This window comes from Pseudorca crassidens, chromosome 14 (assembly GCF_039906515.1).
Source record: "Pseudorca crassidens isolate mPseCra1 chromosome 14, mPseCra1.hap1, whole genome shotgun sequence".
Lineage (NCBI taxonomy): Eukaryota > Metazoa > Chordata > Mammalia > Artiodactyla > Delphinidae > Pseudorca > Pseudorca crassidens.
Window position 1 is genome coordinate 32,680,886 of NC_090309.1, and position 27,128 is coordinate 32,708,013.

Genomic DNA, 27,128 nt, shown 5'->3' on the forward strand with positions numbered 1-27,128 from the left:
TGACTCCCTACCCAGCCTCTTAATGTTGTTTCCTTTTCCCTCAAGTCTTTTCAATACATGCCGAGGTCTGAGGCAGAGGTACACAAAAAGGAACAGCAAGAATGCCAGTCTGGCTGGGGTGGCCTGGGTGAGAGAAGTGCTAGGACATTAGGTCAGAGTGAAGCAGGAGGCAGGGCTTGTGGCCGCTTGAAGGCCATGTAAGGAGTTTGGACTTCATTCCAAAGTAACTTGGGAAGCCAGTGAAGCTTTTCGTTGTTTTATTTTCTACTTAACTAGTTTCTTTTTTTTTTTTGCGGTACGCGGGCCTCTCACTGCTGTGGCCTCTCCCACTGTGGAGCACAGGCTCCGGACGCGCAGGCTCAGCGGCCATGGCTCATGGGCCCAGCCGCTCCGCGGCATGTGGGATCTTCCCGGACCGGGGCATGAACCCATGTCCTCTGCATCAGCAGGCGGACTCTCAACCACTGCGCCACCAGGGAAGCCCCCATAACTAGTTTCTTAAAATAGAGAAATATAATCGGCCCTCTCAGTATTGAAATTTAAAAGGAAGAGCGTAAATTATTCAAAAATATAAAAAGCAAAACATATACGTTGGTTCCATTTTGTAACTAGTTAAGGTAGAAGAAAAGAGTGGAGGAGATAAAGAGCAGGGGCAGAGTAGACAGACCGACGGTGGGTCAGATGGAGAAGGATGCTGCCCACGGGCATGCTCATTGCTCTCATCAGCCAGACGCTGAACTGTCTGGTAGCCACACAGTGCCTTGGACAGTATATTCCCTTGGTAGGTGCTCAGAATATTAGTTGAACAATTGAATGAATGTTGGATGAAAATTTCTCACAGGTAGAAAACTCGCCATGTGTAGAAGGACCCATAGACAAGGCACCCTTAGCAGAACATGTACGTGGCTGTAGAGACAGAAAGAGGACAGACTCATTGGAGGGTTCTGTGATCAGATTTACGTTTTTAAAGAATCCCTCTAAAAGATCATTCTGGCCGTGTGTGGAGAACAGGCTCTAGGAGGTAGAGAATAGAAGTCAGGAGGGTACGGCTCTTGTCCAGGGGAGGGATGTTGGACTTGGCTGATGGTGTTAGAGGTACAGTTTGAAGGTGGGGCTCACAGGACTTGCTTGTGCAGTCGCTGTTGAGCAACCGAGGATGGATGACCCTGCCGTTAGGTGAATGGGGTGGCATTGACTGAGATGGGAAAGACTGAGAGGAGAGTGGTTTATATTGTGTTCAGAGCACTGTTCTGGGCATGTAATGGAGATGAACACAAGTAAGACAATTTTTTTCCCAAGCAGGCTTACTGAGATATAATTAGGTATAATAAAATTGACTGTTCTTAATGTATAATTTAGTGAGTTTTGACCAACTTCCACAACATGGTCATAATCCTGAACAACCTGTACAACAATCAAGAGTTAGCACAGATCCTTCACCGGAAAAATTTCCCCAAGCCCCTTTGTAGTCAACCCTTTCCCCACCTCCAGCCACCAGCATCTACCGATCTATTGTCCGTGTCCCTATAGTTCTGCCTTTAAGATACCTTTTAATCTGAAGAGAGGAATGTAAAAATGACCGAACAAGGTAGGATGTGGTAGATACTGTAGTTGTGTAGGTGTATCAGGGGGTGAGGAAGGTTAATTACAAGTTGGAGGTGGCCAGTTAAGTTCGGACTTACTTCGTTTACATTTCAAAACGAGAGAGAACTGTGCTTCCTAAGAGGAATATGAATGCTTTAAAACAGCAGTGTTGTTTCCCAGATTGGCATTGGTCACTCATGAAAAGCGAATACATGTTTCATATGGTTCTTTCCTAAATAATTATATCCACAAACTTTTATTTCAGTGAATTTGGGCGGTTTGAAGGATCACATTAAGGAGATCCAGAGGTGTCGGCGTTTGATTCTTATCGCTTGTGGAACAAGTTATCATGCTGGTGTAGCAGTAAGTGGCTTCTTAAAATTTTAGTTGTGTCATTTTGGGTATTAGAAGATATCTGCAGATAAACAGTATCTCCAGTAACACACCATGTAAAACTATTTTTTGTTAAAACACCGTGTTTTGTTTTCATGTTGTGATGGCAAAAATCAAGAAGGTTGGGGAGAGAAATTTTAATAGCTACTTGGAATTATTTATCAATGGATCATCTGCTTTAGAAAGGTCCTTAGATATACAGGTAGACCGCCTGCAACTAACTTCATGAAAGGCAAAGAGTGGAAAAGTTCTTATGCCATCCTGGCCTTGCAGTTCACAGCGCATGCCTACTTCTGTTAGAGCCGTCACTGGGTTTTGTGTATCATTGTTCACTTGCCCCAGACAGATGGCTGTGTGAACCTCAACAGGATTTTAGTAGGTAGGCACATTTCTGCAAAGAAAGGAAGTCTTCTTTTTGATAGACTTTGTTCTTTAAATTGTTATTTTGGAAGCTGAAATTCTGTATCAAAGATGTGTGTTGGTTGTCAATATAGAAGCCTAGGAATTTAACAGTGTTTTAGTCCAATAAATCAGATCCACGTGTAGTTTCCCTTATAAAGAGACAGGCTATGTGCTGTTGATGTCAACTCCTGTAAGTACAGAAAACCCTTGCACACTCAGTTTCTACTTTTAGGATTGATTTCCAAAGTTCATGACAGTAATTTTTTTATTTGCTGGGGCATAAATATAATTATCTACACTTGTGGGAGCCATTCATTTGAGGAGTGAGTGAAACTAGCTGGTCACTCAACCCTTGCATCTCAATAGGCTTTCTTCTTCTCTAAAGCACCCCCTTCTCCCTCCCCTCCCCACCCCCCGCCCCAAATTACATGGTCCTAAAAAGGAAAATCTGTGCAATTTTGAAGGGAAGAGTTGTTAGAAAGTGATTGTTTTGAGCACTGGAAAAAAAAAAAGAATGAATTAAAGACATTAGTGTAAATTAAGGGATTGCCTGATTTAGTGGTGGCTTAGATCTATTATTGAATGAGCCCTCTATTCAGAAATACAAAATTTGACTAAATGTTTCATCCAATGCTAAGCCTGAATTGTGGGGCATAAATTATATATATGCTGTGTTGGAATTCTCTAATTTGAGAAGATGGAAGGGTTTTGTTTTGTTTTGGGGTTTCTGGTGGGTGCTGAGACTACTGTAGTTAACAAACAAATATTAGAAATCCTGTGTGGTTTAGCATACAAAATAGTGTCCCTGAATTAATTCTAGCTAGGTTATCTACCCCCTACTCCACCCTCCATTCTACAGAGTTTGAAAGTATTGAGCTTTCTTAAACAAGATTTTTAAAGTATATTGACTTTTTTTGAGAAACAGCATTCTTTATGAATACCTAGTATTTCTGAAATGTTTAATTTTTCATTCACTGTTTATGATACATCTGTTATTATCTCATTTGAAATTCTCAGTGATTTGGTATTATATGAATTGTCATTTAAAGACTAGGAATTGGGAAGTTAGAGTTAATATACAAGCTAACTCAGAACAGTGCTTTTTCCACTTTTCAAAACATTTTATACATGCATTTATTTATACATGCATTGATAATTATCTAAAGAGACTTGTGCCAAAATATTAACAGTGCTTATCTCCTGGGTGTTGGGATTTTGGTTATTTTATTTTTTTATGCTTTAATCTCTGTTGTTTGTATTTTCTAACACTGCATTATGTATCATTTTTATAATCAGAAAAAGTGAAAACTATACATTGAGTCTGAGGAAGTCCAGTGAAAAAGAGTATTTGATGTAAAGTTGTATGACCAAGTCATCTTTTCTCTGCAGACACGTCAAGTTCTTGAAGAGCTGACTGAGTTGCCTGTTATGGTGGAGCTAGCCAGTGATTTCCTGGATAGAAACACCCCAGTTTTTCGAGATGATGTTTGCTTTTTCATTAGTCAGTCAGGTATGCTAATTTTAAAGACTTAAAGAAAAGGAAAGTCATTCTTTCTAACAACTATAGCATATGTTGGCAAAACTGATATTTAAAGATAAACTGGTTATTGCAGATAACTTGACAAATATAGGTTTATTTTGATGTTATGGAATTCTTAATGAGTTAGTAAAAACACATTTTACACTCAGAAGAGCTGAATTTTTAAAGACAAAGAAGGAAAGACGATCCTAAGAAGTCGGATCCTATTATTAAAAGTTTTACAAATTTATTCTTTTAAGTACATGTTTTAAATTTTATTTAAAACAAATGAGGGGAAAAGGGAGGGAGCTATGAATTGGGAATTTGGGATTAACAGATACACACTACTATATATAAAATAAACAACAAGGACCTACTGTATAGCACAGGGAACTATACTCAGTATCTTGTAATAACGTGTAATGGAAAAGAATCTGAAAAAAATATATACGTATAACTGAATCACTTTGATGTACAACTGAAACACTGTAAATCAACTATACTTCAGTTAAAAATAATAATAAAACAAATGATATTGTTGAAAGAGTAGTCAGTTTTCTCTTTTTGCATCTAAAAAACAGCATATGTTGACTGCTCTGTGTGTTACTTTTGTCTTCCTTTTTACCCAGGCGAGACAGCAGATACCCTGATGGGTCTTCGGTACTGCAAGGAGAGAGGAGCTTTAACTGTCGGGATCACAAACACGGTTGGCAGTTCCATATCAAGAGAGACAGACTGTGGAGTTCACATCAATGCTGGGCCCGAGATCGGGGTGGCCAGCACAAAGGTAAGTTCTTGACTTAGTTCTCATGTGATTATTTACATAATCATAGTGTTGGTGAAACAGACTAATCTGTATCTTATATTTCATTTCTTAGCACTTATAGAATTCATATTGTTTACTAATCGTAATTATCGTAAGCCTTGAGCGTCAGTAATAGATAAAACACTTGTTGTCCCCCTTCCTCACACTCATCTTAAGGGACAAGCGTATATAATGTAAAGTTTATTTTGCAAACGTCTCTTCTGACTATCCGCATTCAGCACTTATATTCCTCCTGCTGTGTGGGGTGGGATATGTGGTAAGTATAATGCCCCCTCTTAATTAAGTATAGTAGGGAATTAGAAAAATAACAAATCAGAAACACCCAGCTTAAGTCTAATAATTTTTGACATTTTTATTTACAGGTTTGTACTATCCTAATAAATGTGCCAAAATAGACACACTGCCTTTGAAGTTTGTAAAGAGGAGTATACTTTTGGTATAAAATTTGGCTGTTTAAGAAAATAAATTGAGTATTATATGAGAATATCTGTTTCTCTTTAGATATACATCTGTGGAGATTTAAAAGCACCTTCATTTTCATTTTTAAGGCCTAGTGAGACAACTTTCCTCTTTGAAATTGGGATATGCATAAATTTAGTACCAGTAATAAAAATAGGAATCTTAGAAAGTTGTATAAATGCAAACGATGTTCTCCACAAATATGTTACTCTTTATAGTTTCAAAATTTCAGTTTCTTGTCTTTTTCTGCCTAAGTCTAATATTTGTTACTGATTGTTGAATAAGATGCTTAGGTTTTGGTGGATTTGAGTTTAATTAAGGGAAGATGATGTTAACATATACAAACCACATTTGGTTCTTTTTCCATTTAAAGAACCTCATGGGGAATTTTTTTGTGGAAAAGTTATAATTCTTAAGTAAAAACTCTGAGTGAGGTTTTTGTTTCTTGGTTACTTTGATATTGCTAACACTATAATTTACAGAAAACCGAAGCCTGAATTTTCTCCATGTGGTGATTAAAACATGTAAGATATTTGTGCTTGGGTTTCCATTCTCTGCCTGAATGAATAAACAGCTGCCCTCAGCAGCAGCTTGTGGATTCTTGGAACAGTGTCCAGACAGACAGCTTTGATCAGGGATTAGAATCCCAGACCCTTCATTCAAACGCATTTGAAGCAAGGGCTTCAGTGTGGCATGTATGGGATGCAGGATCATACCACTGAATGGAGGCTATTGACTTATCTTTTTATTGAATCTTTCTTGATCTGTGAGCTGCCAGGGGACATGCAGTTTTTTTGATTTCTAATTGTATCATTCATGAAAACTTAAATTTTCCTCAATGTTTTATTATAATATTCAAACATACAGCAGAATTAAAAGAACTTTACATGAGTACCTGTATACCCATCACCTAGATTCTGCCATTAACCTTTTTTCTGCAGCTTTATTGAGGTATGCTTTTCATACCATAGTGTTCACCAATTTTAAGTGTATATGGTTTTAGTAAATTTGGCTGTTTATCACCACAGTCCAATTTTAGAAGACGTAATCACCTGAAAAAGTTCCTTTGTCCCCCTTTCCAGTCAATTCCCACTCCTACCCCTCTGCCTCAGCCTCAGGCAAGTATTGCTTTCTCTTGCTATATTATTTCATTTTCTAGAAATTTCTTATAAATAGAATTGTGTAATACATGTCTTTTGTATCTAGCTTCCTCCATTTAACATGACGTTTTGAGATTTTTTCATGTGTTATTTGTATCAATAGTTTGTTTTTTCTCTGTAAGTCCTTTTCTAAAATCTTTTTGTTTTGAAATAACTGTAGATTTATAGGAAGTTGCAAAGATAGTAGAGAAGTCCATGTACTCTTTACCCAGGTTCTTCCAATGGTTACATCTTGTATAGGAAAAGAAGCATCTTTTTATAGTATATACTGTAATTCTTTAAAAAAATGGCTCCCTGAAAAAATTTAGTATTATGGCAGCTTAGTCTTAGTTTAAATTTTCTTGGATTCTAAAGTTATTTTGTTTTCCTTAACTGCTATAGACATTCTGGGCGTGGAGTTATTTAAAAGTTTGGGGGTGTTTAGTTATAGATCATTTCTGAATGGCAAGTATAAGTTTATATGTTAATGGGTGACGAAAGAAATTCTAATTAATCCTGATCCCTGGGCTCCATGATAGGGCTAGCATAAGAATTCTATAATCTTGATGATTAATTCCCAACTTTGCCTGAAAAACTGTCAAGGTTAGAGAGATATTATTAAATTTCTCAGAATGTTTGACCGTAGATAATTTGATATTGCTGTAGAAATCGATGGGTATAACTGTGCAGACTCAGTAATTCTTGTATGTTATTGCAGGTGTTTAGAAGTTCACCACAGTACTGACTTTTGTTGATTTTTTAAAAAAAATAAACCAGTATAACTTTTATTTTTGGCTGAATAAAAAGTAAAACCAAGTTGAAAAGTTCAGAGTCAGCATTGTCCTGGTAAATTCTTTCAAACCTCAGTAATTCTAAATGTGAGGTGTAGCTTATTTTTTTCATAATTGGTTGCCTGGTGTGTATTGATGAAATGAAAAACATGAAATTGGAAATTAAGCTGAATGCAATAGAAAAAATATGTGCATTAAAGTTACTCTGTTTAATATTTGCTTTTAAAAACCAGTGCTGAGATGTTTTAAGTCCAAACAAAGAAGCATACTCTGTAGAATAACATTTTTATTTATGGGCTGGAGGAACCAGAATACTCATTATCTGATCATTTTGGATTGGAAACAATTTAGGTATCCCAGGAGTCCAAGATATTGGGTCTCTCCCTCTGTCCTGATAGTATATTTTCTGATTAATTGGTTTATTGAAAAGTAAACTTCAGTAGAAAGAAGTAGACTGGGAAGGACTGGAACTTAGAATACAGGTATGATTGTTAGATTGGAGGCAAGGGACTGAAAATCCACTTTAGTGCTAAGGGGAAAAAAATCCCAGTCTGCCAGTGGAACACATAGGAGGACAGGGACAGGTAGCTGTGGAGGATGTATGAGCACCTGGTAGCTGGGAGGTGCAGCGAGAGGAAACAGGGAATCTAATTTAACTATTGGGAAGGTAAGGAGCATTAGCAGACTGTGATTTTATTGTACAGGAGGCTCACTATCCACATTATGACAGGAAAATATTCACTCATGACGTGATCCCTTATCCAGAGAAGAGTAGTAGAAATTCAGCATATAATCTATAAAAAAACCCAAGATGAATTATTCATAGCACTGTAGCTGACAATATCACAGTAATCCTAGTGATTAATAATAAAAATGTAAATAAAAACCTCAAATGCCTGGAACATAAAAACGTTTCTTTAAATAACTTGAGTTAGAACCATATCAGAATTGCCATTTAAAAAGACTTATTAGAAAAAATAACTATAATGAACAATATGGGTAAAAATTTAGATAGTGTGGCCAGAGTGATAGAAGTATGTTCATAGCATTAAATGCTTCAAAAAGAAAATGAACTGAGTATTGAACTCAAAAAGGTAGAAGAAGGAAACCCAATGAAGCAGAAGGAGGCAAATAATAGAGAAAAATGGATGAGTGAACAGCAAAATAGAAAGCTTCAGGACCTTTATCTTGGTGGGCCTTAGCTGTTCTTCTGGAACCTTCCTAGGATTTTATCTGTATTACTGCAAAGCAAAAAAGGTGCCCTTAGAATCCTTCTCAACATAATGTTTCACTGTGACAACCAGTAGGTAAGGATTGACTCTATATGAAACGTATTTGCTATCCCTATTCTAGAAGTTCTGTCCAGTTTAGTAAGAAAAATTAAAACAGCAGGAAAGGAGGAAACAAATTCTTATTTGCAATTGATATGATTGACTACCTGTAGAACTTAAGAAAATCAAGTCAGAAACTTCTTAGAATGGATAAAAATTCATGTAAGGTGCTTTATAGAAAACATATATAAAATAGAAGACAGAGTAGTGAAAATCACTGATGCTGAACAGAAAAAAGAAAAGAAGAATGAAAAGAAATGAGGACAGTTTGAGAGACCTCTGCGATAACATCAAGTGTACTAATATTTGCAGTATAGGGGTTCCAGAAGGAGAAGAGAGAGAGAAAGGGGCAGAGAACATATCTGAAGACATAATAGCTGAAAACTTCCCTAACTTGGAAAAGAAATAGACATCCAAATCCAGGAGGCCCAGAGAGTCCCATACAGGACTTACCCAAAGAGGAAAACACCAAGACACATTGCGATTAAAATGACAAAAATTAAAGAGAAAGAGAGACTGTTAAAAGCATCAAGGGAAAAGCAAGAGATAACATACAAGGGAACTCCCATAAGGCTGTCAGCTGACCTTTAGCAGAAACCCTGCAGGCCAGAAGGGAGTGGCATGTTTTATTTAAAGCAATGAAAGGGAAAAACCTACACCCAAGAATACTCTAACCCAGGGGTCCCCAACGCCTGGGCTGTGGAATGGTGCTGGGCTGTGGAACGGTGCCAGTCCATGGCTTGTTAGGAACCGGCCGCACAGCAGGAGGTGAGTGGTGGGCAAGTGAGCGAAGATTCATCTGCTGTTCCCATTGCTCCCCATCACTCACATTACTGCCTGAACCATCCCCCCCATCACTTGCATTACCTCCTGAACCCCCCCACCCCCGACCGTGGAAAAATTGTCTTCCACGAAACCGGTCCCTGGTGCCAAAAAGGTTGGGGACCGCTGCTCTAACCAACAAGGCTCTTGTTCGGATTTGTTGGAGAGATCAAAAGCTTTACAGACAAGCAAAGGCTAAAAGAGTTCAGCACCACCAAACCAGCTCTACAAGAAATGTTCAGGAAATTCCTCTAAGCGAAAAAGAAATGGCTGCAACTAGAAACATGAAAATTATGAAATGAAAAAGCTCATCAATAAAGGCAAACATACAGTAAAAATAGGAAGTCATCCACCCACAAAGCTAGTAGAATGGTTAAAGACAAAGCAGTAAAGTCATATATGTCCACAATAAGCAGTTAAGGGATGCACAATACAGTTAAATGTAAAATATATCAAAAACAGTAATCATGAGAGGAGGAGAGTACAAATGCAGGGTTGTTAACATGCATTTGAAATTAAGAGACTGGCAACTTAAAACAATCACGCACACACACATATATACATATTGCTATATAAAAACTTCACGGTAACCACAAACCAAAAATCTATAATAGATATAAACCAAAAAAGGCAAAAGGAATACAGACAACACTAAAGATAGTCGTCAGATCACAAGAGAACAAAACAAGAAAAAAGGAAAAAAAAAAAAAGACCTACAAAACAACCCCCAAACAAGTAATAAAATGGCAATAGCATACATATCATTAATTACCTTAGATGTAAATGGACTCAGTGCTCTAATCAAAAGAGAGAGTGGCTGAATGGATACAAAAGCAAGACCCATATATATGCTGCCTATAAGAGACTCACTTCAGATCTAAAGACACACACAGACTGAAAATGAGGGAATGAGAAAAGGAATTCCATGCAAATGGAAATCAAAAGAAAGCTGGGGTAACAATACTTATATCAGACAAGACAGATTTTAAAGACTGTTACAAGAGACAAAGGAGGACACTACATAATGACCAAGGGATTAGTCCAAGAAGAAGATTAAACGATTGTAAATATATATGTACCCAGCATTGGAGCACCTAAATACATAAAGCAAATACTAACCGACATAAAGGGAGAAATCAACAGTAACACAATAGTAGTAGGGGACTTTAACACCCCACTTACGTCAGTGGACCAGTCATCCAGACAGAAAATCAACAAGGAAACACTGGCCTTAAATGACACATTACACCAGAGGGACATAATTGATATGTGTAGAGCATTCCATCCCAAAGCAGCAAAGTACACGTTCTTTTTATGTGCACATGGTACATTCTCCAGGATAGATCACATGCTAGGCCACAAAACAAGACTTGGTGAATTTAGGAAAATTAAAATCATATCAAGGGACCTCCCTGGTGACGCAGTGGTTAAGGATCTCCCTGCCAATGCAGGGGACACGGGTTGGATCCCTGCTCCGGGAAGATCCCACATGCTGTGGAGCAACTAAGTCCGTGTGCCACAACTACTGAGCCTGTGCTCTAGAGCGTGCAAGCCACACCTACTGAGCCCACGTGCCTAGAGTCTGTGCTCTACAACAAGAGAAGCCACCACAATGAGAAGCCTGCGCACCGCAGCGAAGAGTAGACCCCGCAACTAGAGAAAGCCTGCACACAGCAGCAAAGACCCAACGCAACCAAAAATAAATTAAAAAAGAAATTAAAATCATATCAAGCATCTTTTCTGACCACTATGCTATGAGACTGGAAGTCAACTGCAAGGAAAAAACTGCAGAAAACACAAATGAGGAGGCTAAACAACATGGTACTAAACAACCAGTGGATCGCTGAAGAAATCAAAGAGGAAATGAAAAATACCTAGAGAAAAATGCAAACAAAAACATGATGATCCAAAACCTTTGGGACGCAGCAAAAGCAGTTCTAAGTGGGAAGTTTATGGTGATACCTCAGGTATAAGGTATTCCTCAGAATACCTCAGGAAATAAGAAAAAATCTCATATAAATAACCTAACCTTACACCTAAACAAACTGGAGAAAGAAAAAGCCCAAAGTTAGTAGAAGGAAAGAAAGCATAAAGATCAGAGAAGAAATAAAATAGAGACTAAAAAAATAATAGAAGAGATCAATGAAACGAAAAACTGGTTCTTTGAAAAGATAAACAAAATTGATAAACCTTTAGCCAGACTCATCAAGAAAAAAAGAGAGAGGGCACAAATCAGTAAAATCAGAAATGAAAAAGGAGAAGTTACAACTACCATTACAGAAATACAGAAGATCGTAAGAGACTACTACAAACAACTATATGCCAATAAAATGGACAACCTAGAAGAAATGGACAGATTCTTTGAAGATGTATAATCTCCCAAGACTGAGCCAGGAAGAAATAGAAAATTTGGATAGACCAATTATCAGTAATGAAATTGAACCAGTAATTTTAAAATTCCAAGTAAACAAAAATCTAGGACCAGTGGCTTCACAGGTGAATTCTACCAAACATTTAGAAAAGAGTTAACACCTATCCTTGTCAAAATATTCCAAAAACTTGCAGAGGAAGGAACGCTGTCAAACTCATTCTGTTAGGCTGACATCACCCTGATACCAAAACCACACAAAGATATCACAAAGAGAAAACTACAGGCCAGTATCACTGAAAAACAAAGATGCAGAAATCTTCAACAAAATATTAGCAAACCAAACTCAATGATACATGAAAAGGATCATACACCAGGATCAAGTGGGATTTATCCCAGGGATGCAAGAGTTTTTCAGTATCCAGAAGTCAATCATTGTGATACATCACATGAACAAATTGAAGAATAAAAACCAAGTGATCATCTCAATAGATGCAGAAAAAGCTTTTGGCAAAATTCAACATCCATTTATGATAAAAGCTCTCTAGAAAGTGGGCATAGAGAGAACCTACCTCAACATAATAAAGGTCATATTATGACAAACCCACAGCTAACATCATACTCGGTGAAAACCTGAGAACATTTCCTCTAAGATCAAGAACAAGACAAGGATGCCTGCTGTCAACACTTTTATTCAACATAGTATTGAAGTCCTAGCCATAGCAATCAGACAAGAGAAAGAAGTAAAAGGACTATAAATTGGAAAGAAAGAAGTAAAACTGTCACTGTTTTTGCAGATGACATGATACTATACATAGAAAATCCTAAAGATGCCACCAGAAAACTACTAGAGCTTTACAGTGAATTCGGTAAAGTTGCAGGATACAAAATTAATATACAGAAACCTGTTGCATTTCTATACACTAACAATGAACTATCAGAAAGAGAAATTAAGGAAATAATTCCATTTACCATCGCTTCAAAAAGAATAAGATGCCTAGGAATAAATATACCTAAGGAGTTACAAGACCTGTACTTTGAAAACTATAAGACACTGATGAAAGAAATTGAAGACAATGCAGATAGAAACATACTGTATTCTTGGATTGGAAGAATTAATATTGTTAAATGAACATACTATCCAAGGCAATCTACAGATTCAGTGTAATTCCTATCAAAATACCAATGCCATTTTTACAGAACTAGAGCAAGTAATTTTAAAATCTGTATGGAAACACAAAAGGACTCCAATATCCAAAATAATCTTGAGAAAGAAGAACAGAGCTGGAGGAATCATGCTCCCTGACTTCAGACTGTACTACAAAGCTATAGTAGTCAAAACAGTATGGTGGTGGTACAAAAACATACACATAGAATAATGGAACAGAATAGAGAGCCAAGAAATAAACCCATGCACTTATGTTCAATTAATCTATGACAAAGGAAGCAAGAATATACAGTGGAGAAAAGTCAATCTCTTCAATAAGTGGTACTGGGAAAACTGGACAGCTACATGTAAAAGAATGAAATTAGAACGTTCTCTAACACCACGTATAAAACTACACTCAAAGTGGGTTAAAGACCTGAATGTAAGACTGGAAATCATAAAACTTCTAGAAACAAACATAGGCAGAATACTCTTTGACCTAAATCGCCACACTGTATTTTTGGATCCTTCTCCTAGAGTAATGGAAACAAAAGCAAAAATAAACAAATTGGACCTAATTAAACTTAAAAGCTTTTGCACAGCAAAGGAAACCATCAGCAAAACAAAAGACAACCTACTGAATGGGAAAAATATTTGCAAATGATATGACCAATAAGGGGTTAATATTTAAAATATATAAACAACTCATACAACTCAACATCAAATAAACAACTGAATACAAAATTGGCCGAAGACCCAAATAGACATTTCTCCAAAGAGTACATGTAGATGGCCAGCAAGCACATGAAAAGATGTTCAACATCGCTAATCATCAGAAAAATGCAAATCAAAACCACTACGAGATACCACCTCACACTTATCAGAATGGCTATCATGAAAAAGAACACAAATAACAAATGTTGACAAGGATACGGAGAAAAGAGAACTCTCATACGCTTTTGGTGGGAATGTAAATTGATACAGCCACTGTGGAAAACAGTATGGAGAATTTTCAAAAAACTAAAAATAGAATTATCATATGATCCAGCAATTTCAGTTCTCAGTGTATATCTGAAGAAAATAAAAACACTAATTTGAAAAGATACACGCACCCCAATGTTCATAGCAGCATTATTTACAATTGCCATGATATGGAAGCAACCTAAGTGTCTACCAACAGATGACTGGATAAAGAAGATGTGGTATTTATATATAATATCACACAATGGGCTACTACTCAGCCATAAAAAAAAATGAAGTTTTGCCATTTGCAGCAACAGGGATGGACCTGGAGGGCACTATGCTGAGTGAAATAAGTCAGGCAGAGAGAGACAAATACTGTGTGATGTCACTTACATGTAGAATCTAAAAAATACAACAAACTAGTGACTATAACAGAAAAGAAACAGAGTCACAGGTACAGAGAACAAACTAGTGGTTACCAGTGGGGAGAGGGAAGAGGGGTGTGGCAGTATTATAGGGGGAGAGGATGAAGAGGTACAAACTATTGTGTGTAAAATATGCTACAAGGTAAAACATGGGGAATATAGCCAGTATTTTATAATAACTATAAATCGAGTATAACCTTTAAAAATTGTGAATCACTTTATTGTACACCTGTAAATTATATAATATTATACATCAATTATCCTTAAATAAAAATTTTTTTTAAATATACAAAAAGTTTTCTCTATAAACCGACAGTGACTACTTAGAAAAGTACGGGGGTGTGTGTTTGGAGGGGGGGAATTCTATTTTTCAATAGCTATAAAAAATACTTAAAAATAAGTCTACCAAGAAATGTGTAAGATATCCATAAATATTTGTCAAATAAATGAAAACTATATAACTCTTTAGACTTTTAAATTCCTAACAAATTTATAGAAATATGATGTTTCTGGATGGGAATATTGTTTTATAAATAAAATGACAAATCTGGGACAGAATCTATAGTCCTGCAACATAGCTCTAGTGTATCAAATAGCTTAGGCTACAGGAAATGTCTCAAACTTGACATTTGAGAGATAGGGTGGGGCGAAATGGAGGGAAAATTGTGTATTTATAAAAATAAAAACAACTTAACATCTTGCACTAAAATTAATTTCAGATGAATAAAAATGTAAAGAAAAAAGTGAAAAGGGACAATGGAAACAACAGAATTAAGAAAATTTAATAATGCTTAACTGATGTTAGGATGGAAGGACTATTTAAGCTTCAAAGCATGACATAAAGTTAAAAAATTAAAACTTCTGTGTGAATAAACACCATTGTAAAAGGTTAACCTAAACTGGGAAAATGTATTTGAAATGTAACAATAGAGACCTTTTTAAGACCAACTGAAAAGAAAACAAACCCAAGTCAAAAAACGAGTGAAGAATAATGAAATTAACTTTCAAAAGAGAAAACATAAATGGCTAACAAATATGAAAAATAATGTTAATTTTTTGGATTCAAGATATGTATGGTGAAGTAGTCATGAGAGTACATTTGTCCAGCAGTCTAATGGTAAAAATTCGTTAATAGGGTAGTTCTCAATATTGCAAAGAATGTGGTAAAATAGGCATATCTCACACTCATATGTTGCTAACAGGAATCAAAATGGGCTTGGCAGTGAGACCGCAAGTTTTCAAATATTTACATTCTGTAGCCTCCGAAAATAAATGTCTGTTAGTTCAAATTTTCATTAATGAAAAGTTTGTTTTGAGCCTGTATGTCAGGCATTATGCTGAATGCTTTACATTTGTTTCATTTAATTCTCATGATTATCTTGTAAGTATTATGTATCTTTAAGAGGTAGACCATCTGAGACCCAAAAGGGAAAAAACTACTCAAGGTTATTACACACTAGTAAACAAGATAGAAAGCATTCTGTCTTGGGAAAGTGCTTGTGATGTTAATTAAGAATAAACACATGGGCTTCCCTTGTGGCTCAGTGGTTAAGAATCCGCCTGCCAATGCAGGGGACATGGGTTTGATCCCTGGTCCGGGAAGATCCCACATGCCGCGGAGCAACTAAGCCCATGCACCACAACTACTGAGCCTGCGCTCTAGAGCCTGCAAGCCACAACTACTGAGCCCATGTGCCACAGCTACTGAGCCTGTGTGCCACAACTACTGAAGCCTGTGTGCCGCAACTACTGAAGGCTGTGCACCTAGAGCCTATACTCCGCAACAAGAGAAGCCACCTCAGTGAGAAGCCCGTGCACTGCAACAAAGAGTAGCCCCTGCTCGCCACAACTAAAGAAAGCCCGTGCACAGCAATGAAGACGCAACACAGCCAAAATTAAGTAAATTAATTAATTGGTTAATGGAAAAAAAAAAAAAGAATGAACGCACTTGGGGAATCCCCTGGTGGTCCAGTGGTTAGGACTCCTTGCTCCCATTCCAGGGGGCATGGGTTTGATCCCTGGTTGGGCAACTAAGATCCTGCAAGCCATGTAGCGTGGCCAAACATAAAATTAAATTAAAATAGAATAAAAAAAGAATAGCACAACTTATAAAATTACACCTACTAATAATTTTCTTAACAGTATAAAGGAAAAAATAGTAAAAATCGAAAGTAATTACTCACAGTGTTATTAATAATGTTATTAATGTAATTATTCCTACTAATAAGATTGAGGCTTATTCTTATTTCTATTTACTTTTCTACAGTTGAACTTTAAAAAAATTTTTAGCCAAAATTAAAAAAAAAAAAGTAGTAAGAACAGGCAATAGACAAAAGTGAAAAATCAAAGAGAAAATTTTTTAAAAATCCAACAAAACCAGTGCAAGTACATTAAGGAGAGGCTTTTAAACCCTTATTTTTGATTTACATTCGAAGCTTATTTGGTTATGCACATGCAGATTTACTCTCTACTTACCTTCCTTTGGTTCATTTCTCTTCCTTTCTTGAGGGTACTGTATTAGGGATTTCATAAGCATTCACTGCATTAAAAGGAACTTATATTTGGTATTTGGAAATAAAGGTTAAGTTATTTGCTCAAATTCGGAAAAGGAGAACAGTGGTAGATTTCCTAAATACTGGTTTACTTTGCTGCTACTAATGCTGTTTTTTAAAAAATATGCACTTAAACCAGTGGGAATTTTTTTATTTTCGTCTTTTTAAATTAAAAATTCCAGCTTCTTAAAATACAACTGCAACTAATTCTTCTGCTTTTTTGTGGTATTTCAGGCATACACAAGCCAGTTTGTATCCCTTGTGATGTTTGCTCTTATGATGTGTGATGACAGGATCTCCATGCAAGAGAGACGCAAAGAGATCATGCTTGGATTGAAGCGGCTGCCTGGTATGAAGATACTCACACACTCTACTTGTTGTCTAAGGGGGTGGGAAATAAATGGGTGAAGCTGTGGCTTGTACCTATTTAGTCAGCAAGATCTTTTTACTTTACACCTGTGCGTTTAAAACCCCCACAGTGATAGCACAGAAGATTAGAAACGTTGGTTTTTTATCGGTTGCTACCCGTATGTTATTATTATTATATTGGTTTAGTTTATTGTTCTCTTTTCATAGATTTTGCTAATATTACTTCTTAACAGATTTAATTAAGGAAGTTTTGAGCATGGATGATGAAATTCAGAAACTGGCAACAGAACTTTATCACCAGAAGTCAGTCTTGATAATGGGACGTGGCTATCATTATGCTACTTGTCTTGAAGGGGCCCTAGTAAGTCTTCTCACTTACAATTTCAGAATGTTGACTTATGGACCTGGCACATAGCCATACTTTTATTTATTTATTTATTTTTAAAATTTTATTTATTTATTTATTTTTGGCTGCATTGGGTCCTCATTGCTGCACGCAGGCTTTCTCTAGTTGTGGCGAGCGGGGGCTACTCTTCGTTGTGGTGCATGGGTTTCTCATGGCGGTGGCTTCTCTTGTTGCGGAGCATGGGCTCTAGGGGGCGCGGGCTTCAGTAGTTGTGGCACACTGCTTCCGTAGTTGTGGCATGTGAGCTCTACAGCACAGGCTCAGTAGTTGTGGCACACGGGCTTAGTTGCTCCACGGCATGTGGGATCTTCCTGACCAGGACTCGAACCCGTGTCCCCTGCATTGGTGGGTGGATTCTTAACCACTGCACCACCAGGGAAGTCCCAGTCATACTTTTAGACTGAATGAAATAGGTGGAAGTTTTACAAAAGTGGCTTTATATTTATGCATTCTGATTTGTTTACCTTGAGGTATAACAAAGTATAACAGAATACTTAATTCAAAAGTGAAAATCAAGAAGAGTACATTTTAGCATGATACCGTGGGTTTAGCAAGGAACTTGGGTTATTTTTTTGTCCAAATATGAATAAAATAAATATTAAGTTCTCTAGGTGTGAGATTTAATTGAGGTCAAATATGAAGCAATTGGGAGATCAGTTACAAAGAAATATGAGTACATTCATGATAGTCTAAACTCTTCAAAAAGCCCTTGTGGACTTCCAGATAGTTGTTGACATTATATTTAGAAATAACGATCAGTTAACCTGTTAGCTATATTTGCACATCAGTGATCCTTTAATACTTTTGGATAAATAGACAGGGACTTCAGACATCAGATGTCTTGTGTAATATTTAAAGAATGGGTTTTTGAAAAACAGACTGAAGACTAATCTAGTTTCTTCCTATTAGAAAATCAAAGAAATCACTTACATGCACTCTGAAGGTATCCTTGCTGGTGAGTTGAAACACGGCCCTCTAGCTTTGGTGGATAAGTTGATGCCTGTCATCATGATCATCATGAGAGATCACACCTATGCCAAGTGTCAGAATGCTCTTCAGCAGGTGGTTGCTAGGCAGGTAAGTCAGGAGCTGCTGTGAGGACACCTTGGGGGGTTAAGAGTTGGGTCACTAAAGCTTATTTGAATTTTATGACATTTAAAGTGATAGACCAGTACCCATCAGGTGGCTTACAAAACATGCTTAGGTTTCCATGTGAGTAATCTGAGATACTCAGGAGTTTTGACAGGACCTAGCTCATAGTTCTCATAATACCAGAACCAAGATCAAAAATGAGGTCTTGGTCTCCAAGTCCTGTCTTCTTCAATTAGTGTATGCTGTTCTTAATTTAATATTCTTAAATGTGTATTTCAGGAGAAACTAGATTTTACATGAATATTACTGGTGCTGTGCTTAATGGAGTTTTCTTCAGATCATTTGGCTTTGTATGTAAATTTCCAAAGATGTTAGTCTCTAGTCACAATGTAGTGGTTACACACTTGGGCTTTGAAGGCAGGTAGTCCTAGAATTAAGTACCAAGCCCGGTATTTCTTAGTTGTGTGAGTTTAAGAAAGCACCGAATCTTACAAAGCTTCTGTTTCCTTGACTGTGAGTGAGACTTACCACACGGGATTGTGAGTTTAAATAAGCCTATGTCAGTGAGGCCACGTGTGAATCGTGCCGTGCAAAATTTGCACGCTCATGTGTTACAGCCCTGCTTTTGCTTAACCAGTGATTGCGAGTGTGATTTCTTTCCCAGGGACGGCCAGTGGTGATCTGTGATAAGGAAGACACTGAGACGATTAAGAACACAAAAAGAACAATCAAGGTGCCACACTCAGTGGACTGCCTGCAGGGCATTCTCAGCGTGATCCCCTTACAGTTGCTGGCCTTCCACCTGGCTGTGCTGAGAGGCTATGATGTAAGTGGTGGACCGCTTTGGTCTGGCTTTTCACCCTGGTACATTTTGATAGTTTCCTTCTAAATTTTTAGCAATAGAATTTGAGAATTCCCTCATACATATCTCTGTCACTTGTTATATTTCCATGGCCCAATGTGTAGGTTATATCCTAACATTTTCATACCCATGGACTTGAAGGAAACTTGGACGTTACCTCCATGACTGGAGATTACCTGTTTTCTTTCTGTGTTTCTTAATGAGGTAGCTATTGGAAATTCTTTATTTGGGACTTTCTCACACACTGTAGGACTCTCAGCATTCCTGGTCCCTCATTCATTGTGACAACCAAAGTGACAATCAAAACATCTGCTCTTATACGTTTCTAGTGTCCCCTGAGAGGGATGCCACCTCATAGAGGACCACAGGAGTTTTTCATGTGCCGAACTGGCTCCTTTGGAATTCTTTTTCCTGATTTCAAGTCTTTTAAAGTTATATTACTATATTTTCTAATCTAATTCTTTGTAGTCTATAGTAAAGATGGTTAATGAGCATGTTTTCTATTTTCTGTTTTTTATAATCAAAAATAATTTGCTTATAGCCATTTACCCCCCCCCCAATATCTGTATAATCTCTCAAAAATTGCTGGGTTTTTTTTTTTGCAGGTTGATTTCCCGCGGAATCTAGCCAAATCTGTAACCGTAGAATAAGGAACATCTGAAACTGGGCAATTAAGCAACACAAGACACCTTTTGTATTTAAAACCTTGATTTAAAATATCACCCCCTAAGCCTTTTCTAGTAAATCCTTATTTATATATCAGTTATAATTATTCCATTCAATTTGTGATTTTTGTGAAATTACCTCATATTTTCCCAGTAATTTGTGAGGGAGTTTGAATAATGGAATCTATATTGGTATTGGTGTCAGAAAGAGATTTAGCTCTCATTTTCATTAAAGGATGCTGAGTGTTGGATTTCTGGTCCCTCCACTTCAATCTGAGAGGCGGCCAGTGAAAGAGTAGTGCATTTAATTGGAATATTTAAAGCCAACAGCAATGTACTTGGACATTTAATTCAGTTATAAAGAGAAGATACTGTGATTTATTTGGAAATTTGTTTGTTATTTTGTTTTTAAATCAAACTGTAAATCTTAAAAACTGAAAACTTTTCTTTGTGGGATTTCTAGTGGTTAACCTTAGTCTCTCAAACTTATTGCCTGTTATCTGTATGTCAAGGTATCTTAGGAAGATAAATAGTATAGTAGTGTGTTGGTTTTCTCCAGCCCTTGATAGAAAATACTTGCACAGTTTCATAGCACAAACTTTAAATTTGAGCTGCTTTGTACAATTGACAATATGATTTTAAGTTTGAAGATGGGATACGTACATGTTGTATATCCTACTCCTTGTTTTTTCATGTCCTGAAAGTGGTTTTTAATTTCCTCATATCTGTAGTTTTTTTTTTTTAATTACTGCTGAATGACATTTTATCTTATTCTTTGAAATCACCACACAGAGTTGCTATCAAATGTCTCAATACCAATATATTCAGAATTCTCTTCAACTTTGTCCCAGAGAAGAATTACCTGCAGTTAATTTTAACTTCTCTCACTGCCTTGTTGCATCAAACTGGTAGTACCTTTGTGCCAATTTGGAAGCTCCTTGCAGTTGTTTGGAAGATTTACAAGTCTTTTGACTAATCATTTGACTCTAAATGTATACGATGGGCTAGAATTAGAAAAAGCTATATGCTTTACACTGATATTAATGAAGGATTATATAAAATTTAGTATTACTTTCTAGGAATTTTTCTCTCTGTATATTCTGTTCTACCCCTGAAAAATATTTAGGAATGAAGAAGATATAAATAATACTGAGGTGCCTTCAGCTAGCTAGTGTCAGAAATGGAAACTTACAATTTAGATTTAAAAATTTAAAGTGGAATATTAGCTTGACACCCAAAAAGTTGTAATAATTTCTTCACGGAGCTTTTTTGGCCATACCTTGGGCGTTACAGGATAGTGTGTTTATGTTTTGGTTAAGTCCTTCTCTTTCTAAAGTTTTCACTTTTAAATTGTGAAGGTAAGATATTTAGTATAATTAAGTAAGCTCAGTCTTTTCCTTTTTCTGTGTTTGAACTTCTTGATGAGGTTACGATTTTCTAGTAGCTATTGGAAGAGAAGCATAGAATTTTGCCTTGTGTTAGGGTTAGAGAAAGAATTGGCATATTTTGAGGTAATTCAGAAGGACTCTTAGATTAAGACTAGAAACCTGTTTAAAATGAAATAGGATTACTGTTCACATCTATATAGCTACTATAGCTATATTTATCTATTTTAATTGTTTCTAATATTATTTTGTGTAGGCCTGCTAGTTTTAGTATGTGTGTAGTATCATTCTTATATTAGCATTTTATGCACATGATTTATATGGATTTGTAACATTTCCAAAGTTCAGATTAGCTTTCTAAGTGAAACTGATATGTGAAATCAATCATTAATTTTCAGTCTCTGTTTCCTCTCCCTCTCCGTGTGTGCGTGTTTGGTGTGTCTGTCTGTCTTTCTCTAGCTCTCAAGCACACATATACACTTCAGGCTAGGGTAAGTTCTAAACCAAATCTCAAAAACTAATAGTGAGAAAAAAAAAAGTGGTATTTTCCAAACAAACGTGGCTTCCATTCCCTACCCCTTCTTCTTGCTCCCTACCCTGTTTAGCGTAGTGATGTTTAGGTGCTTTTATGAATTATGAACACAAAAAATACTGTAATGAGGCAAACTGCTAATAAGTGCGGATGCTCAGTTAAAACCAGTATAATACAGGATAAGAAAATCTGATTTTTCCAGAAAGATATTCTACAAAAGGAGTCCTTTCTGTCAAAATTCTTTCTTGTAGTACATTTAAAATTTAAATTCACTCATGTATAACTTAGAGTTCCTTACCGCAGGTCATGAGCCCTTTGTAGGCCAGAGGTCATGTTAGCATCTAACACATGGCCAAGTACACGATTGTAACTTTGGCATCAGTCAGCTTTTCTGTCTTTTTAAATCACCTATGCCATAGGAATAGATGGTAGGAGGAAAGTTAATGTTAACTGTTTTTAGTTTGTTATAACTCTGTCAACACCCTATTATGGGAAAGTCACTGTGCTAGAAACTGAAAAATACATCCTGTTTAAAGCAAAGTCCACTTGTCCCCAGATGGACTCATCACTCGTGGAGACTAGGATCATTGGAAGGCACAGGGTGAGAGAGTAGAAAAATGAAGTTGAGCTGTTAAATGTTGTGAGTGGATTTGTTCACTTAAATCATGGTCCAAGTTTTGGTGCATATAATGTTCCTAAGAGGTGAAGTGCATTCTGTAGAGTAAGCTGTTATCACAGGCGGTAGATCCATGTGTCTGTGGTCCTCTAAGGAACAGCAGTCATTAGATTCAAAGGCGAAAACAGTCAAGCATCACAACTAAAAGGGAACTGACACAGTGTGATGTGCAGACGGGGCTGTCAGAGTGCTAATAAAGATTTTCTCTCTTAGGTTCCTAGGAAATTGTTTCCGAGATGACATTGTCTTATCCTTTTGAATACAGGTCTCTTGACCTGAGTTAATTATGAGGATGAGAGGAAAAGAGCCCCTTTTTAGCTCCTTGGTAGCATTCCTTTGACACATTTCTATAACTCTTCAAAGAAGGAAAACCAGCTGAAATGTTTGCTTTAACCAACATATTTTAAGAAGTCCTTTGGGATCAGTTTCCTCTCTCTCTCTCTTTTTTTTTAAATTAGGATATATACTATAGCAATAAAAGGGAACGACTCATGTTAATTACTTATTGTATGCTACAACTTAAGTGATTTTTCTAAAAAGCACAATGTCGTTGAAAATATTTATTTAAAAAGAATTCAGAGCTCACATTGAATTTGTGAAGGCCAAAGAAATTGAAGGGAATGGTAAAGAAAGATAAAGAAGTCTTATATCCACATACTTAGTAGATGTTGTATACCAGAATACCAGGTGGTGTTTTACCTGCGAAAACATATTTCAGATTACTTTCTTTGTTTTTAGTGTTAGAGCCTCAGGTTTAAAAGTTTTAACAATTAAATCATTTTTTCCCCACAATATTTAAAGATTGTTAATCTATCAGTATTTCCCTAGCTTGATGAATTTAACTGTATCTTTAGATCTGTGACATGATAACCAGTAGGAATGGTAATATTAGCTTTGAACCAATAGTATCCAGGGTTAAAATAAAAATCATAGTTAACTAGCAAAACTGTAAAGTTATGCCATATTAACTTGTGAGTCTGTAATAGCTTGATATCAATGTTATGGAATATGCCATAAATAATGGCTAACGAGAACTTCTTAGGAAATTCTCAAATTACCTTTCTTACTACACTAGTTTTCAGAATGAATATAGAAGTGATCCTGTTAGCTTTTTAAAACTGTTCTGCAGTTAATTTTTATTTTTTGCTTAAATAAAACTTTCAGTATTTGTTTAAATTATATTTCTTGTGAGCTAGAAATTTTAGAATCATCCTGCCTTTGTTTCAGTTTTCTGTTCTTCAAGATGAATGTTTAGTTTACTGAGCCAGTTGGTCATTTCTTCCTCATGTCTTCTGAGTCCAGTGACTGTAATTCTGAACTGTGAATAGGTTACCAAAAACTTGCTGAGAATTGCATTTTGAAGCAATTTGCCAATATTTGAAGTGTATACATGTTTGTCATTGTGTTAAAGATTGTATTGTACTAAGAATGTAGCCAATGTTTACTTTAGTTGTTGGTAAACATTTTTGATGCTAAAAGTTTATTCATTACTGTTGCTTTTAAAAAGAAGAAATATTACATAAATATATTTAAAAGTCACGTCTTCACTCCAACTTCCCAATTATTTAAAAAGGATTGTTAGATAAAACAAAGGCTCTACTTTTTCTGATGTTATACTCTGTAAATATTATACTTTCTCAAGTCTTTTAGAACTTTTTGTGACACTATGTTGTTTTTAGCAAATTTACTAAAATTTGGGTGTATGCAGTGATCAGCAACTTTGTTTAAGTGAATTGATAGTTGCAAAAGAAGGATATTTAAGATGGGTGAATAGCAAGTACAGCATATACTCCAAATCTAAAGTTTCTGTAGTATCTGGCAATCTCTTAATCATTGAACAAAGAGTCCTTTTACAGGATCCTTTTATAAACAGCAAGCTAAAATCTCTATGCCTAGTGCTTACAGCACTTGCTGTGTTTTGCAGGAGACAGAGTTATGCCAGGGTGGTTTGAATGAATAGATGTGCTGTGTTGCCTTCCCATAGAATTGAGCCCAATCTCTCCTCTCTCTTTCACCCTGTGTTGCTCTGCAGCAAAGCCCAGATCCACACCAGCATGGATCATTTTTTCCACAGGCCACATTTTTTTACATAAAATTTAGCTTTACTCCTAGTGAAAGGTTTTCTTCAGATTCTCTTCAGTTCACTATCAGTAAGTATTTACCGAGTGCATATTAAAGGCCAAGAAATAATCTCCCTAAAAATTAAGAGGCCACTTTTCATTGAAGTGGATTTGAGGAAAAATAAGTTCTTTAATTTTTTGGGTGAAGGAAAGAAGTCCTTAAGTTTCTCCCATTAATCTGAGGTTAAGTTCTATCTAATTAAAAAAAAATGATGTAGAAGCTTTATTAGTTTAACAAGCATCCTGGAGATAAAAAGTAATCTTGTAGGGCTTCCCTGGTGGCGCAGTGGTTGAGAGTCTGCCTGCCGATGCAGGGCACACGGGTTCGTGCCCCGGTCCGGGAAGATCCCACATGCCGCGGAGCGGCTGGGCCGGTGAGCCATGGCCGCTGAGCCTGCGCGTCCAGAGCCTGTGCTCCTCAACGGGAGAGGCCACAACAGTGAGAGGCCCGCGTACCGCAAAAAAAAAAAAAAAAAGTAATCTTGTAATAATATACAGAGAAGTTGCCAGGTTATAGGTCATTTAACCAGCTGACCCCTCCCCAGGAAGTGTATATGTAATAAGATAAATTTATTATTCTCTTTTTGGTTAGCATGTACACAAGAGATTATTTCCAAGGTTGAAAAGACTATTTGTGAACTTCATATTAACATGATTCATTGACTCAAAACGCCAAGGTTGGGCTTCCCTGGTGGCGCAGTGGTTGAGAGTCCGCCTGCCGATGCAGGGGACACGGGTTCGTGCCCCAGTCTGGGAGGATCCCACATGCCGCGGAGCGGCTGGGCCCGTGAGCCATGGCCGCTGAGCCTGTGCGTCCAGAGCCTGTGCTCTGCAACGAGAGAGGCCACAGCAGTGAGAGGCCCACGTACCGCAAAAAAAAAAAAACAAAACAAAACAAAAAAAAACGCCTAGGTTCACACATGTATTTCTTATAGAGAATGCTGTTATGTAGCCATATTTCCTTTTTCATATTTCAAAAAATTTTTGATATGGAATATGGATGTGTAATTGAAAATATGGAATAAAAAACAGAGCTTGTAAACAGTTGGAGAAGTGCACTCTGGATAGAATTATAGTTATTTCCTTCCCATTCATTTATCAATCTGCCTTTGTATATGTTTATATAAAATTAAAAAGACTTTATGCCTATTAGAATGAAAGCAATTGGCATGTTTTCATATGCTCTTAATTTCTGCAGTTTAGCGACCGATTGCATTATTTCTAACAATGCGAATAAGGTACATTGTGGAACTCACAGCTATTGCACACCCAGGGGATATTTAGAGGTTAATTTTTGCCTCCATCACTTAGCTCTGCATGCTTTGAAATGGAGATAAATATGGTGAGGTCTTAGAAGGAAAATGGCCAGAATTCCCAAAGCCTGGAATATAGGTAAATACTCATTGAGAGTTCTAGATGAACTATACCTAAAAGGCAAATGATCACTTGTTCTTAACTAATATATTCTTACTTTGTGAGACCCAAAGGTTGATATCCATTAGTTTTAGATTGTCGTGCAATAGCCAGGGTGCAAAGGTCTAGATGTGTCAGGATCACTACAGTTTGTTTCTGCCAACGGCCCCTTTCAGGTGACACTGTTGTTGGCATTAAGAAAAGCCAGTGTGGCATCAGTCAAGGATGTTTTACTATGGCAAGTTCAATGTGAGACGGACTCGTTAGAAAGCTTTGTCTTCAAATAATGCCCCTAACTGGGATGGAAAATAGTCTGAGACGATAAAGACTTTCAGTTTCTAGGTAATCAAAATTGCATTAAATTCAGGTTTCTTTCTGTTAGACTTGAATGTATCTAGCCAGTGTGATTTATGGGGACTTCTGGTGGTGGTTGTTTTTTCCTATTTACTTTGTACATAGAGTTGTTTTGAAATATTGAGCACATTTGCTTTGAATTTTATCTCTTGCTTTCTGTTTTGTATTTGTCGTTTGAATAAAATTATAAACCCAATATTGATTTTATTCTTAATTCACTTTTACTGCTGCTATGGAGAAACCTAGGAACTGTGGGAGATCTTCGTAGGATTTCTGTCTTATGTTCTTGGTTATTAACTTGGAATCATGTGTCACTGAAGTTCAAAGCATTTCTTTCTTTGAAAGAAACCAAAAATTAATTTTAAAACTTCTTCATATAGGTAGTCTTTTTCTGTGCTTTAAGTGAAGTGGAAAAATATACTGGCCTCTGAGCGCAGAATTCACTTTACTGACACAACGTTAGTAACTTAAGTACTTTGAGTTGTTTTCTTAACAGAGACAGATTTATATCAATTTATTTGCAAATTCCTGGT

General features: G+C 36.6%; 1 protein-coding gene across 3 annotated transcripts in view; it reads left to right on the plus strand.

The window, feature by feature from the left end:
• The window catches only part of GFPT1 (glutamine--fructose-6-phosphate transaminase 1), a 72,216-nt gene extending 45,425 nt beyond the window's left edge, over positions 1-26,791 (plus strand). For all 3 annotated transcript variants that reach the window (XM_067704839.1, XM_067704840.1, XM_067704841.1), the window contains 9 exons: positions 1,850-1,947; positions 3,769-3,889; positions 4,528-4,685; positions 16,956-17,070; positions 17,324-17,451; positions 18,406-18,573; positions 19,253-19,414; positions 20,056-25,505; positions 25,741-26,791. In XM_067704839.1, coding sequence (XP_067560940.1) covers positions 1,850-1,947; positions 3,769-3,889; positions 4,528-4,685; positions 16,956-17,070; positions 17,324-17,451; positions 18,406-18,573; positions 19,253-19,414; positions 20,056-20,100 — 995 coding nt within the window. In that variant the 3' untranslated portion in view covers positions 20,101-25,505; positions 25,741-26,791. The remainder of the gene's footprint in view (positions 1-1,849; positions 1,948-3,768; positions 3,890-4,527; positions 4,686-16,955; positions 17,071-17,323; positions 17,452-18,405; positions 18,574-19,252; positions 19,415-20,055; positions 25,506-25,740) is intronic.
• The last annotated feature ends 337 nt before the right edge of the window (positions 26,792-27,128 follow it).